Source organism: Orcinus orca, chromosome 4 (assembly GCF_937001465.1).
Source record: "Orcinus orca chromosome 4, mOrcOrc1.1, whole genome shotgun sequence".
Taxonomy (NCBI): Eukaryota; Metazoa; Chordata; class Mammalia; order Artiodactyla; family Delphinidae; genus Orcinus; species Orcinus orca.
This window is the reverse complement of record NC_064562.1, coordinates 47,177,870-47,192,082: the sequence shown is the minus strand read 5'-3', so window position 1 is coordinate 47,192,082 and position 14,213 is coordinate 47,177,870. Positions and strand designations below refer to the sequence as shown.

Below are 14,213 nucleotides of genomic sequence, written 5' to 3'. Positions count from 1 at the left end.
AATAAAAGTAAATTTTAATTTTTCTCGTTAAAAGGTTCTAATTTCATTAACTTGTATTAACAAAACATCCATACTTAATACTTTTTTGGGCCTCTTAATGCTCTCACTGCTCTAAGCCAGAAGAATATGGACTAACAAAGTTCAGTCATAAGAGAATCCTTTTTTACCAAATCAAATGTTCATTTCTAAAACTAAATTCTCATTTTAAAATGCCTATAAAAGGACTACAAGCAAACTGATAGGAAAACGCAGCTTGTATCCCTGCTACTCAAAAATGTGCTCTAAGTACCAGCAGCATCAGTTACCACCTAGGAACTCAGTACTGAAGAATTTCTGCCTTCACAAAGACTTAATGAATTGGAACCTGCAATTTAACAAACTCCCCAGGTGATTCATATGCACATGCACACCAGTTTGAAAAGCCCTGATTTTTATCATTAATTCTCTATCCTGGCTGTCCATTAGAATCAGTTTGTAGAACTTTTTTAAAAAAATGCTGATAGTCAGTGCCCTACTCCAGACTAATTAAGTTAGTATATTAGGATTTGGGTATTAATATTTTTAAACAGCTTCCCAGGTGATTATAATGGGCAGACACAGTTGAGAATCAAGTACTTAATAAAAGGTGAGGAATCCAAGAATGAAGTAACACTTGATTGAAGTTGATTCAAAGTCAGATGATGGGAAAGGTATTAAGAGAAACTTAGTTCAACGGTCCCCTGGAAATCTGACTGGTGGCCATTTTGTATACTGGTACCTCTTTTCACTATCTGGGATTAATTCTTACATAGTTTAATTACCATTATAGTTTTGTGGCTATAAATCACCCTTAACCATTGTTAGTTATTATACACATCTCCCTATGCATCAGAAGTAAAAGGCATTTTTAATATCTTTTTTTTGTTTTTTGTAGCACTGATTCTACTCACGGAAGTCAGACATCCCAAGAAAAATCCATAGTGGTTTTTCAAAAAGGAAAACCCAAGAACACATTACTTGAGAATTCAACAACTAATGAAAACTTGTTTCTGTTGTTCCTCTTCTTAATGGAAATGAAGGTATGTGATATTAGGAAAGATCTTCTTCAAGATTATGTTAACTCGTGCTCAGAAAGGGATTACTTTGAAGAACTAGAAAATGGTGTTTTTAATATCATTTTAATACCAGAAAGGGAAGAATTAATTACACATTAAGGAAGGCTAAACACAAAATAAATCTGCCTAACTTAAGGCTTTGTAGAAAAACTGAGGTATTCGTTTTACTCAGACCATCAATGTGAATCCTGATAACAGAAGTGTTATTCTTGATAACACTGATACAGTACCTCTTAGAACAGGCTGATACTATGGCTCCAGAGTGTGGTGGTTTTAAAATGATTACCTCTAGAAGATACAGAAATGTACTAATATGATAATATTTCTCAGTGTTATTAAAATATAAATAGAACCATGAACACATTACACTTCGCACATCTCCCGATACCTAAGCAAATGATTTTTTCTGAATCCTTCCACTTCTTAGCTTAAATTAAAAAAAAAAAAAAGTACATAATAAATTCTGTGGTTTACTCTTTAAAATTAAGTATCAGTATTCAGTGATTGGTTTGCCTTCATATTAAAACAGTAAAATTTTCATTTTTAAAACAAAATTAGGTATCATGAAAACTATCACTTGTGATTAAGAAGAATATTAATTCATAACAACTTATTTTAAGCAGCATTCCCAATCATAAAATGTCTAATGAGCAGTAAGAAGCCCTATAAATGTCAAATCATCATTGGTCTGCACCAAAAGATAAAGGTTTATATTTCCTACATTACTGCAGTTCTAGAAATGCTAAATCATATAATTAAACTGCTCAAATCTTCACCCTATATCATTTCTATACCCTTGGTCTGGTATCGTATTTTGTTTCCAATACAGTAAATTGAACTCAGTCTAAATTATCCTTCTACAAAGCATTATCAGCCTACCCACTCAAGAAAGATAAAGTATCTAAGTAGTTTAAAATTTTTCAGAAGAAAATTCATTACTACTCATTTTTCTTAAATCACCAAACCCTATGTGAAGATGCCACTTGGAAAGCTCTATTACATGAACTAATTTTAAAACCAAGAGCTGCATCATTGTGAAAGGTATGAGATCCCTGTACATAGGCCTTAGGGTAGACTTTTAAGTCTATTGATCAGTATTTTAAAACGCATCTACTCAGGGGAGGTAAAATGAAGGCCTGTCAATTTTATCACAAGCCCAAATGGCATTTCAAGTATATCTGAGAAAAGTCAAGGAAGAATAAGAAAAACTATTTACCTGATGGCAGAATTTGGTCTCGTTCTTTTAATGTAATCCATGGCCTCGGAGGAAGCTGCTCTGGATGAACTGGAAAAAATGTATATTCTTTTAAACATATGTTCATGTCTTTCTAAAATCAGTATCATTTGCTTTGTAATGTCAAATCAGCTTCTGTTTTCTCTTCAGCTATAATGCCTCACAAACTGACTTAAAAATATAGTACTGAAATATAACGAAGATTTAGAAGCTGAAGGAAGTTGACGAAGAGTTCTGCATAAAACACGTAACTAATATCCAAAAAGAACATGAGGAAATTCAGTAGTGGCATTTATACTTACACAGTATTTATAAAAAAGTACCTATTTAAAACCTTAAGTAAGGTTGCTTCCATGTCCTGGCTATTGTAAATAGTGCACAGTGAACATTTTGGTACATGACTCTTTGAATTATGGTTTTCTCAGGGTATATGCCCAGTAGTGGGATTGCTGGGTTATATGGTAGTTCTGTTTTTAGTTTTTTAAGGAACCTCCATGCTGTTCTCCATAGCGGCTGTATCAGTTTACATCCACCAACAGTGCAAGAGGGTTCCCTTTTCTCCACACCCTCTCCAGCATTTATTGTTTGTAGATTTTCTGATGACCGCCATTCTGACTGGTGTGAGGTGATACCTCATTGTAGTTTTGATTTGCATTTCTCTAATGACTAGTGATGTTGAGCATCCTTTCATGTGTTCGTTGGCAATCTGTGTATCTTCTTTGGAGAAATGTCTATTTAGGTCTTCTGCCCATTTTTGGATTGGGTTGTTTGTTTTTTTGATATTGAGCTGCATGAGCTGCTTGTATATTTTGGAGATTAATCCTTTGTCAGTTGCTTGTTTGCAAATATTTTCTCCCATTCTGAGGGTTTTCTTTTGGTCTTGTTTATGGCTTCCTTTGCTACGCAAAAGCTTTTAAGTTTCATTAGGTCCCATTTGTTTATTTTTATTTTTATTTCCATTTCCCCAGGAGGTGGGTCAAAAAGGATCTTGCTGTGATTTATGTCACAGAGTGTTCTGCCTATGTTTTCCTCTAAGAGTTTTATAGTGTCTAAAGGCAGGACAGGAATAAAGACGCAGACACAGAGAATGCAGTTGAGGACACGGGGAGGGGGAAGGGTAAGCTGGGACGAAATGAGAGAGTAGCACTGACATGCATACACTACCAAATGTAAAATAGATAGCTAGTGGGAAGCAGCTGCATGGCACAGGGAGATCAGCTGGGTGCTTTGTGACCACCTAGAGGGATGGGATAAGGAGGGTGGGAGGGAGACGCAAAAGGGAGAGGACATGGGGATATATGTACACATATAGCTGATTCACTTTGTTATACAGCAGAAACTAACACAACATTGTAAAGCAATTATACTCCAAATAAAGATGTTAAAAAAACAAAAACAAAAACTTAAGTAAGGTGTTATGTCTTAATTACACATATAAATTGTGTTGACCCAGCTTTGTTCCCAGCTGGTAAATCAAAGCTATGTGAAGTTTCAACACATGACGAACAAAATATTCAAATATTTTTAAAATAAAAAAAGCAAATATGCATGCATAATAAAAATTACTGAATTTTTAACAGGGCTTTCATTTCCTAATTTTACTCTTTCTCTCTTTCATAATGTCAATGCAAAACGAGATTAGAGCTACATTATACAGAAAAAAGGAAGGCACTGGTTAAACATTAACTGCTCAGATATGATTGTCAATACTATGGAACTAAATGTTACCAAACTATCAGATGAAAGAAAATTCCTAAATTAAGATTTAACTTCCTCTTTTTCTTCTCCCTTTTAAACACATTTGCAGTTACAGAACAATTTGATTAGAGTTTACAGATTTACCCAGGGAATCAGTGGATAAGAAATGTATTCCTTTAAAACAAAAACACTCCATCATCATCCAGCCATAGAAATTTTGACCACAGTATCCAAGACCTTTAAAAAAGTTTCACTTTACTAATCATTTTGATGTTCTGAAGTCTACCTAAAAAGGATGCCTGTTTTAGCAGCCATGCTTTTCACAAAGTGAAATGAACGTTATTTTGCACAGTCCATATGAAGGTCATCATAAGATGACAAACAAACCATCCAGCTGGTCCAACACACTGAATCCTGGAAAATAATCATGCCTGCTAGGAGTGCCATGCCAGAATCTTGGCAACTATCTCAAAAAATGGAAAGCTCATTATGTAAATATAATGAAGAGTAAACAAGGAACTTTTTAGCTGCTGGGATCCTTAATAGCAAATAGTTAAACATTCAGAAAGCACAAAAGATATCAAAATAAGACAAGTAAGGTGATGTCAACATTCTGACGCTTCCCATATCTTAACTGATACAGCACAATATATCAGTGTAAGTAAAACGTACAATATTCCCCAACAACAACCAAAGAACAAAAACATAGGAAAAAATGCTCTATCTCACCAGTAACCAGGAAACATTAAAAAATGAGATAGCATGTCTTTATCCAAATTGACAAAAAAAAATTTTAAGTTTACTAACATCAGGGTTGGTGAAGGGGATAAGAAACAGATACTTGCATGTACAACTGGTGGGAATACAAATTGGTACAGCTCTCTGGGAGGACAAACTGGCATCATCTTTTAAAATTGAAAACATTCATGTCCCTGTGACCCAGCAATTCTATTTCTTGGTATCAGCCCTATCTGCTTAAAGCAGCATTCAAATAGATATTCATTATGCCACTGTTTCTAACAGCAAAAGCAATGGTAAATGGTTATTATCCATTTCACAGAAGTCTATGCTACAGTTTAAAAGAAAAAAGATACATGTGTGCTAAAGTGGAAAGGTATATAAGAAATACTGTTGAGTGAGAAAAAAGTAGAAAAATATATATGATACATTTTAATTAAATAATAAGACACATTATAATAATAGGATATATTTTATTAGAAAAAAATTTAAAACACACATGCAAAGTAATACCATAAAACTTCTACTGGTATAATTTTTATATGTAATGTCTATAGACATGCCTACAAGGATACACACCCAACTTACAAGTGTGTTTACTTACACGGAGGGGACTGGAATTAAAGGTAGTGGTCAAAGGAAAATCTAGTCTTAACCGGAATTTAAGTATTTCTTACAAGGAGAATAATATATTCATGTGTGGCACATACTTAAAATTGACTTTTTTCAAAGATAAAATTGCATAGCCAATGATATGACAAAGGAGAGGAATACAGAGTTATATGGGCCAACTATCAAATCAGATAAAGACTGTTTAATAGATAAATCTATATGGTCTTAGACACAGCACAAGGATTTGGATCAAAATTGAAGATAAGTCTATTCTCATTATGAAGAGAAGAACAGCAGGTGACGTCTTAATACGTCTTTCAGCATCATACCTATAATGTGATAAAAACAATTCTCCCATTTTTATCTCCCACACATGCCACACTAAGTGCGAGACAGCCCTGAAGCCACCAGGAATAGACCCAGGGTGGCGAGGCATGAAAGGAAAGTTCTGATTTCCCACACCTCCCAGTGGCTGGCAGCACTGGGCCTGGTCTACCCACAGAGAGGGTGCCAGCTGAGCCTGGGAGGACCAACAGAACCCACATGCTAAACCTAAATTGGCTGCCTGCTATTGAGGTTTTTAAAAGGTCATGAATCTCCTAACGGAATATTCAAACTATCCAGGGCACAACTGAAAATCACTGGTCATACCAAAGACCAGGAAAATCACAACTTAAGTGAGAAAAAACTACCAACAGACGACAACACAGAGATGATTCAGATGTTGAAATTATCTGACAGAAATTTTAGAGCAGCTATCATAGAGCTGCTACGAAAAGTAATTACAAATTCTCTTGAAAACTGAAAAAACAGAAAACCCAAGGAAAGAAGTGGAAGGGCACAATAATAATGATAACCAAAGATAAAATGATTGAATTTGAGAACACATCAAGAGAACTTACTCAATAGGAACAATAAAAAGAAAACTGAAAAAAAAAATGAACAGAGCTTGAGAAACCTGTGGGACTATAACAGAAGATCTAAGATTCATATCATCAGAGTTCAGAAAGAGAATGCAGACTTAAAAGTATTCTAAGAGATAATGACTAAAAACTCTCAATTTAATAAAAACTGAAATCTACAAGTTTAAGAAGATGTGCAAACTTCAAACAATAAAACCAAAGTAAGCCAGACCAAACCACATCATAATGAAACTGCTAAAAATTAAAGACAAAAACCTCAGAGAAATGACACATTACCTAAAGGGGAACAATAAGTTTCTTTTCTAAAACCATGGTGCCAGAGGAAGTGATAAAGTGCTAAAAGAAAAGAACTGTCAACCTCAAATTCTGTATCCAGCAGAACTTTCCTTCATAAATCAAGGAAAAATTAAGATGTTATCAAAGGAAAACTACAAGACTTTGTTGCTAGCAGACCAGCCCTTATAGAATGACTAGAGGAAGCTCTCTAAACAGAAAGAACGTAACAGAAGAAATGGAACATCAAAATGGAAGGAACAGAGAATGACTAATATTAAGGATAAATATAACAGATTAACCTTCTCTGCATAAGCTTCTTAAATCGTATCTGACGGCTGAAACAAAAATTGTAACGCCTGTGTGGTACCTAGTACAGGTAGAGGAAATACTAGGGACAATAATATTTTAAAAGTGGGGAGGGTGGGGGGCTTCCCTGGTGGCGCAGTGGTTGAGAATCTGCCTGCCAATGCAGGGGACATGGGTTCGAGCCCTGGTCTGGGAGGATCCCACATGCTGCGGAGCAACTGGGCCCGTGAGCCACAATTACTGAGCCTGTGTGTCTGGAGCCTGTGCTCCGCAACAGAGGCCGCGATAGTGAGAGGCCCGCACACCGCAATGAAGAGTGGCCCCCGCTTGCCACAACTAGAGAAAGCCCACGCACAGAAACGAAGACCCAACACAGCCATAAATAAATAAATAAATAAAAATTAAAAAAATAAAAAGGTGGGGAGGGTGAAGGGACACAAATGGAAGTAGGGCATCAATAATTCACTTAAAGTGATAAGACACCATTATCAATAGACTGTGCTACGTATGTATATTGTGATATCTAAAGTTACAACTAAGAAAACTATACAAGACAATATACTCTAAAACAGCATAAATAAAATAATATAGAATCCTAAAAAAATGTTTAAGTAACCCACAAGAAACCAAGAAAAGATAAATGAAGGAAAAACAAAGGAAACAAACAGAATACAAGTATCAAAATGGCTGATTCAAGTTCTACATATCAATCATTATTTTAAATGTACATGGTCTAATAAATACACAAATTAAATGAGTGGAATCTTGGCAGAGTAGATAAAAATCATGACATATAAGTCAACTGTACACTAATACAAGAAATTCACTTCACATACACATAGTGAAGCTGAATCTAAGAGTACGTAAACATTAAACAAACCAAAAAAAAGCAGAGTGGTTATGTTAACATCAGATAAAGTAGACTTAAGAGCAAAAAAGATACTAGGAACAAGGGAGGTTATTACACAATGATAAAAAGATCAATTCATCAAGAAGATATAGCAATCCTCAATATGTATACATAAACAACACCACTTCAAAATACATGAAGCAAAGACTGACTAAGCTGAAAGGAGAAACAGACAAATCCACAACTATGGTTGGCAATTTTAGCACTATAACATCTGGTAAGACTACTAGACAGAAAGTTACAAAAAATATAGAGGAATTAAATACCACCAGCAACCGGCATGATCTAATTTGCATGTGAAGAATACTCCACCCAACAAACCACAAAATATATACTTTTTTCAAGCACTCAGGGAACATTCACCAAGATAGACAATAAAACAAACCTCAAGAAATTTAAAAGAATTGAAATAATACAGAAGGTTTCCCAACTGGTCCCAAACTGGAATCAAACAAAAAGTTAGTAACAGACAACAGGAAATTAAGTAACATATTTCTAAATAATCCATGAGTCAAAGAGGAAGACTCAGAGGAAATTTTTTTTAAAATACACTGGACAGAATGAAAATGAAAATACAACATATCAAAATGTATGGAATACAGCTAAAGTAGTTCTGAGAGGGAAATTATAGTGTATAGTGCTACATTCTTACATTGAAAATGAGAAAAGATTTCAAATCGACAATCTAAGTTGTTACTTCAAACAAGAAAAAGAACAAAATAAACCCGAAGTAAGAAGACAGAAGAAACTACTAAGATATAGGGATACAAAAAAGTTTAACATAGAAAAAACAGAAAAAAGATATACAGTGCAAATTCTAACCAAAATAGAACTCACGCAGCTATATTTTTTCATGTAGCTATATTAATATGAAAGTAATAAGAATAGCATAATGATAAAAGCTTCAAATAACCAGAAAGATGAAACACATGAAAATATATCCTCAATATATATAATTAAAAGTTGCAAGAACTACAAGAAGAAATAAACAAATCTGTAATCAAAGTGGGATATTTTAACATAGCTCTATTAGTAATGAATAAAAACAAAGTAATCACTAAGTATATATAACACATTCAAATTAGGAAACTTTAATATACATAGGATGCTGTACCAAACAACTACAGAATTCACATTCTTTTAAAATACATATTTAACATTTATAAAAAGTAATTAAGCATGAGCTGGCTAATATATAACATATTTTTAGAATTTAAATCAGAGTATGTTCCTTGACCACAATGGAATTAAGCTAGGAATCAGTGACAAAGAAAACTAGAAAAACTCCCCTAAAAATAAAAAAATAAACTTCTAAATGACTCATCAGTCAAAGAAGAAATGAGTGCTTGGAGAAATATGCTGAACTGAATGATAATGAAAATTATACAAATTAAAACTTGAAGGATACAGCTAAAAGTCATGTTTAGAGGGAGACTTATTAATGAATACATCAGAGGAAAAAAATGTCTAAAAGTGAAAGATTTAAGTGTTATAAGAAGTTAGAAAGAAAACAGCAAATGAAACCCAAAGAAAGCAGAAAGAAAAAATAAAGATAAGAAATTACTGATAGTGGGAAAAAAAGTATGATAGAGATGACCAGAAAAGCTAAAAATTGGTTCTTTTCTTCAAAGAAAATATTGATAAATCCCTGGACAAGATTATTCATGAAATAAATAGAGGCAACACAAACAACTAGTATCTGGAATGGAAAAGAGACATCACAATACATTAAATGGACATTAAAACCTCATAAAAAGATAGTCTGAACAACTGTATGCCAATAAATTTGAAAAATTAGATAAAATATTCAAATTACCAAAAAAAACTTTCAGAAACTGATAAAAAGAGAAATGGAAAATCAGACGAGTATTATAGTTATTAAAGAAATTAAATCAGTAATTGAAACTGCCTACAAAGGAACCCCAGGCTCAGATGTATTCTACCAAATATTTAAGAAAGAAAGAATACCAATCTTAAATAAACTCTTCTAAATAACAGAAAATGATAAAATAATCCCCCAAAACTTTAATGAGGCCAACATAACCTTTATATTAAAACTTGACAAGAAAAATTACTGGCCAGTCTCGCTCAAACACACATGCAAAAAATCCTAAGTAAAAGATCAGCAAATAGAAACAGGGATATATAAAAAGAATAATAATATATTACAAGTTACTTGGGCTTATTCCAGGAATACAAAGGTGGTAATATGAAAAACCATTGATGCAATTACCAAATTAACAGAATAAAGGACAAAAATTTTATACTCATCTTAATAGAAAAAAAGCATCTGATAAAACTCAACATTTATTCATATTAAAAAATAACAGGGTTTCCCTGGTGGCACAGTGGTTGAGAGTCCGCCTGCCGATGCAGGGGACATGGGTTCGTGCCCCGGTCCGGGAAGATCCCACATGCCGTGGAGCTGCTGGGCCCGTGAGCCATGGCCGCTGAGCCTGCGCGTCCGGAGCCTGTGCTCCGCAACAGGAGAGGCCACAACAGTGAGAGGCCCGCGCACCGCAAAAAAATAAAAAAATAACAGACTCTCTTAGCAAACTAGGAATAGAAGAAAATCCTTAATCTGATTAAACTATCAATATAAAAACTACAGTGAATGGGCTTCCTTGGTGGCGCAGTGGTTGAGAGTCCGCCTGCCGTTGCAGGGGACACGGGTTCGTGCGCCGTTCCGCAAGGATCCCACATGCCGCGAAGCGGCTGGGCCCATGAGCCATGGCCGCTCAGCCTGCATGTCCGGAGCCTGTGCTCCGCAACGGGAGAAGCCACAACAGTGAGAGGCCTGCGTACCGCAAAAAAAAAAACAAACAAAAACTACAGTGAACGTCCTACTTAATCATAAATTATTAAAAGCTAATAAATTATGAAATTAAATGATACCCATTATGACCACTTTTAGTTAGCAGTTTACTGGTGGTCTTAGCAAGTGCAATAAAGAAAAAGAATAAAGGATATAAGAATTAGAAAAATAATATTAAAAGTAGAATTTACAGATGATATGCTTGCGTAAATTGACATTAAAATGCATTAGGATTAAAATGAATTGAGCAAAGTGGTTGAATACATATTTAGCAAGTGTTCAGCAAGGTGGGAATACCACGAAGTATACAAAACTCCATTGCACTCCACAAATCAGCAATATCCATTAAGATACTATTTATTTTCAAAAAGACTATAAAAGCATCAAAAAAGTCAATACCTAGAATAAATGTAATAAAAACGCACAAGACCAATACACAGAAACCTAAAACTAAATAATGAGATAAATTAGAGAAGGCACAATAAATAAAAGAATATTCTACACTGTTAGATTAGAAAACCCAGTGTTGCAAACATGTCAATTCTTTCCAAAGCAATCTACAGTTGACCCTTGAACAATACAGGGGTTAGGGGCCCTGACTCCTGTACAGTCAAAAATTTGCATATAACCTTACAGTCAGCCCTTCATATCCACGGTTCCACATCCACAGATTCAACCAAATGTGGATCCTATAGATCCTATTTTTGAAAAACAAATCTGCATATAAGTGGACCCGTGCAGTTCAAACCTGTGTTGTTCAAAAGTCAACTGTATCCCCAATCAAAATCCCTACACTTGGGTGAGGGGAGAAATTTGAAAAGCTGTTTCTAGCAATTTTAATGAAAATACAAGGCAAAAGAAGCATGGGGCCAAAACTAGCCAAGACTTTATAATCAAATCAAGAGGGAAGACTTACTCTACTGTATCTCAAAACATTTTACAAAACTGCCATAATTAAGAACAATGTTATACTGCCATAAAGACTAGAGGAAGAGAACAAAAAATAGAGAATCTAGAAATACGATAAAAACACTGATGATTCATGACAAAGATGACACAAAAAAACAGTAATGAAAGGACAGTCTTTTCAATAAATGGCTAAGGGTTAATTTAATACACACATGGAAAAACTGACTCCTGTGTTACACAAACTCAATTCTGGGAAGACTATAGCTCTAAGTGTTGCAAGTAAAAAATGGAGTTTTTAGATACTAGCATAGGAGAATACATTCATGAGCTTGAGGTAGAGAAAAATTCTTAAAGAGAACACAAAAGCAGTACCACACTAGAAAGATCAATAAAGCAGAGTATGTTAAATTTTTTCTGTTCATCAAGAGACAAATTAAGAGAGTGGAAAATCAACAAGAGCACCAGAAAAGGTATTTGCAACATATGTATCAACAAACAGCTTATATCTAAAACACATGAAAAACTCCTTAAAAATTGCACACACACACCACACATGCCATATGGCTGGGTCAACAGGCTATATCCATAGAGACAAGAGATACTTAATTTTTAAACAAGACGGAAATAACATACACATGCTTTGTATACAACTTAACAGCCACATATTCTTACTTTCTTACTAAAAGGACTTCTCTAATAAGTTTGTTATCTCTCTCTCATCAATCAACCAAAAAACTTTTAAATTACATTAATTTGATTTCACCTTATTGTAAATCTTACGATTTTTTAAAATTTTGTATGTAGGTTGGTGTCTTCTATAATACAATTAAAAAGAGTACAGCCAAAATATTGTGATGATGGCCTCTATTGGGATCTAGATTTCTCTAGCTCTGTTTTAAGATTCTGTATTTCAGAAAGGTATTATTCCAAGAAAAATATCTGAATTTAGTAGCATCTCCATTCTTTTAAATATATTTTGAGTGTTTAAACAAACAAACAAGTTTTAAGTCAAATACTTAATAGCTTTCTTACATTAAAAATTTTTCATTTGGAATACCACTATTTTGATCAGATAAATCTGGTGTTCTTAATTAAAATCTTGCTTTCAAAATTTCCACAGATGTGTAGTGAATCCAACAAGTCATTTCATTCATGAAAAATGTGCACAATATGTGGGTTCCAAACATTCTGCATCAAATTCAAACAACTGATAACTATGTATCTTTGTGATTAAGAGCAAGACAATCTTGAGTTCACAGCTCTGGCATTAATCAGCTGTGTACTTAGATAAATTACTTTATTCTCTGAATCTCAGAATTTGCATCTGTATAATGCCAGTAAAAATTCCTACCTCCTAGATTCCTAAAAAGATTCAATAAGATAATGTAACTAATGATCCTAAGATAAAGCACTCAGTACGTGAAAAGAAGAATGTCCCACTACGATGGAATATACTAATGACAGGAACTTCAATCCTACAAGCAGTTATAAAACAATGGTCAGATGCCTCCAATAAAAAAATTTTAAAAATAATAACAACAACAACTAAAATAAAATGGTCAGAAGCTCTTAAGCAACATGTGATCTATTAGCTAACGGTAATATCTGTAGAGTTTACTGCTTTGTCATTAATATTTACCTGCAAGATTGTCAAGCATGAAGTTCAGTAGCTTTCGGGTTCCATCTGGGTCCTGGTATAAATTGAGAATATCCTGTGATAAAGGATTGCCTAAAGACAAAGAGAAAAATAAAATCTGTAAGAGTTACAATTGGAAGACAAAACAAATATACACTATAAAACAAAATACTAATTTTCTAAAGTGAATTTTACTGTACTTAATCTGTTACATAAATTTAAAGAAATCATAGGAACTAAATACTCTTTGTTGAGCAAGTCATAAAGAAAAACTTCAGAAGAATTATTTCTTTCCAGATTTCAGTTTATACTGTACACCTGTAATTTGGGTGTGTCAAATCACATATATACATACATACATACATACACACACACACATACACATATTAATCTTGGTCAGTTCTGAAGTAATATCAAAACTTGGCACCCTTAAGTAACCCACAGGTTCTACATTTATCTTTGAAGATAATACTCTAACTGAAAGAAAAACAGCCTTGTATGAGAAAGAACGAGTGATATAAACGAGGGTCTTCCTAGTTAGAATATTTATACTACACATGGAGAAAAGGAAGGTATTTCAAGTGAAAAGAAAACCTATCATTACCAAGATGAGTTAATGAAATGTAGAGGGAAATAAGAATTTTTTTTATGACAGTGATCAGGGGTATCTGAATACTGAGAGTACAGATTTATCAAATTTCAAAAAACAAACTACTGTTAACAGTCTATATATTCTCTTAAGAAATAAAGGCGGTATTTATTAAGACAAGCATGCAAAAATAGTCTAGCAAACAGATTTGAAAAAACAAAAATTGAAGACCTTTCAGAAATGAAGTTTATAACTATTAAAAAAAATCTTTGGAGGAAGACGGGAAGATGGCGGAAGAGTAAGACCTGGAGATCACCTTCCTCCCCACAGATACACCAGAAATACATCTACACGTGGAACAACTCCTACAGAACACCTACTGAACGCTGGCAGAAGTCCTCAGACCTCCCAAAAGGCAAGAAACCCCCCCCCCAACATACCTGGGTAGGGCAAAAGAAAAAAGAATAAACAGA

The 14,213-nt window shown here is 34.0% G+C and overlaps 1 protein-coding gene across 6 annotated transcripts in view; it reads right to left on the bottom strand.

Moving 5' to 3' along the window:
• Positions 1 to 14,213, bottom strand: part of CNOT6L (CCR4-NOT transcription complex subunit 6 like) — a 119,386-nt gene that overhangs the window by 30,001 nt on the left and 75,172 nt on the right. For all 6 annotated transcript variants that reach the window (XM_033406472.2, XM_033406471.2, XM_033406470.2 and 3 more), the window contains 2 exons: positions 13,155 to 13,244; positions 2,311 to 2,379 (listed from right to left, as the gene is read on the bottom strand). In XM_033406472.2, the coding sequence (XP_033262363.1) occupies positions 2,311 to 2,379; positions 13,155 to 13,244 (159 nt within the window). The remainder of the gene's footprint in view (positions 1 to 2,310; positions 2,380 to 13,154; positions 13,245 to 14,213) is intronic.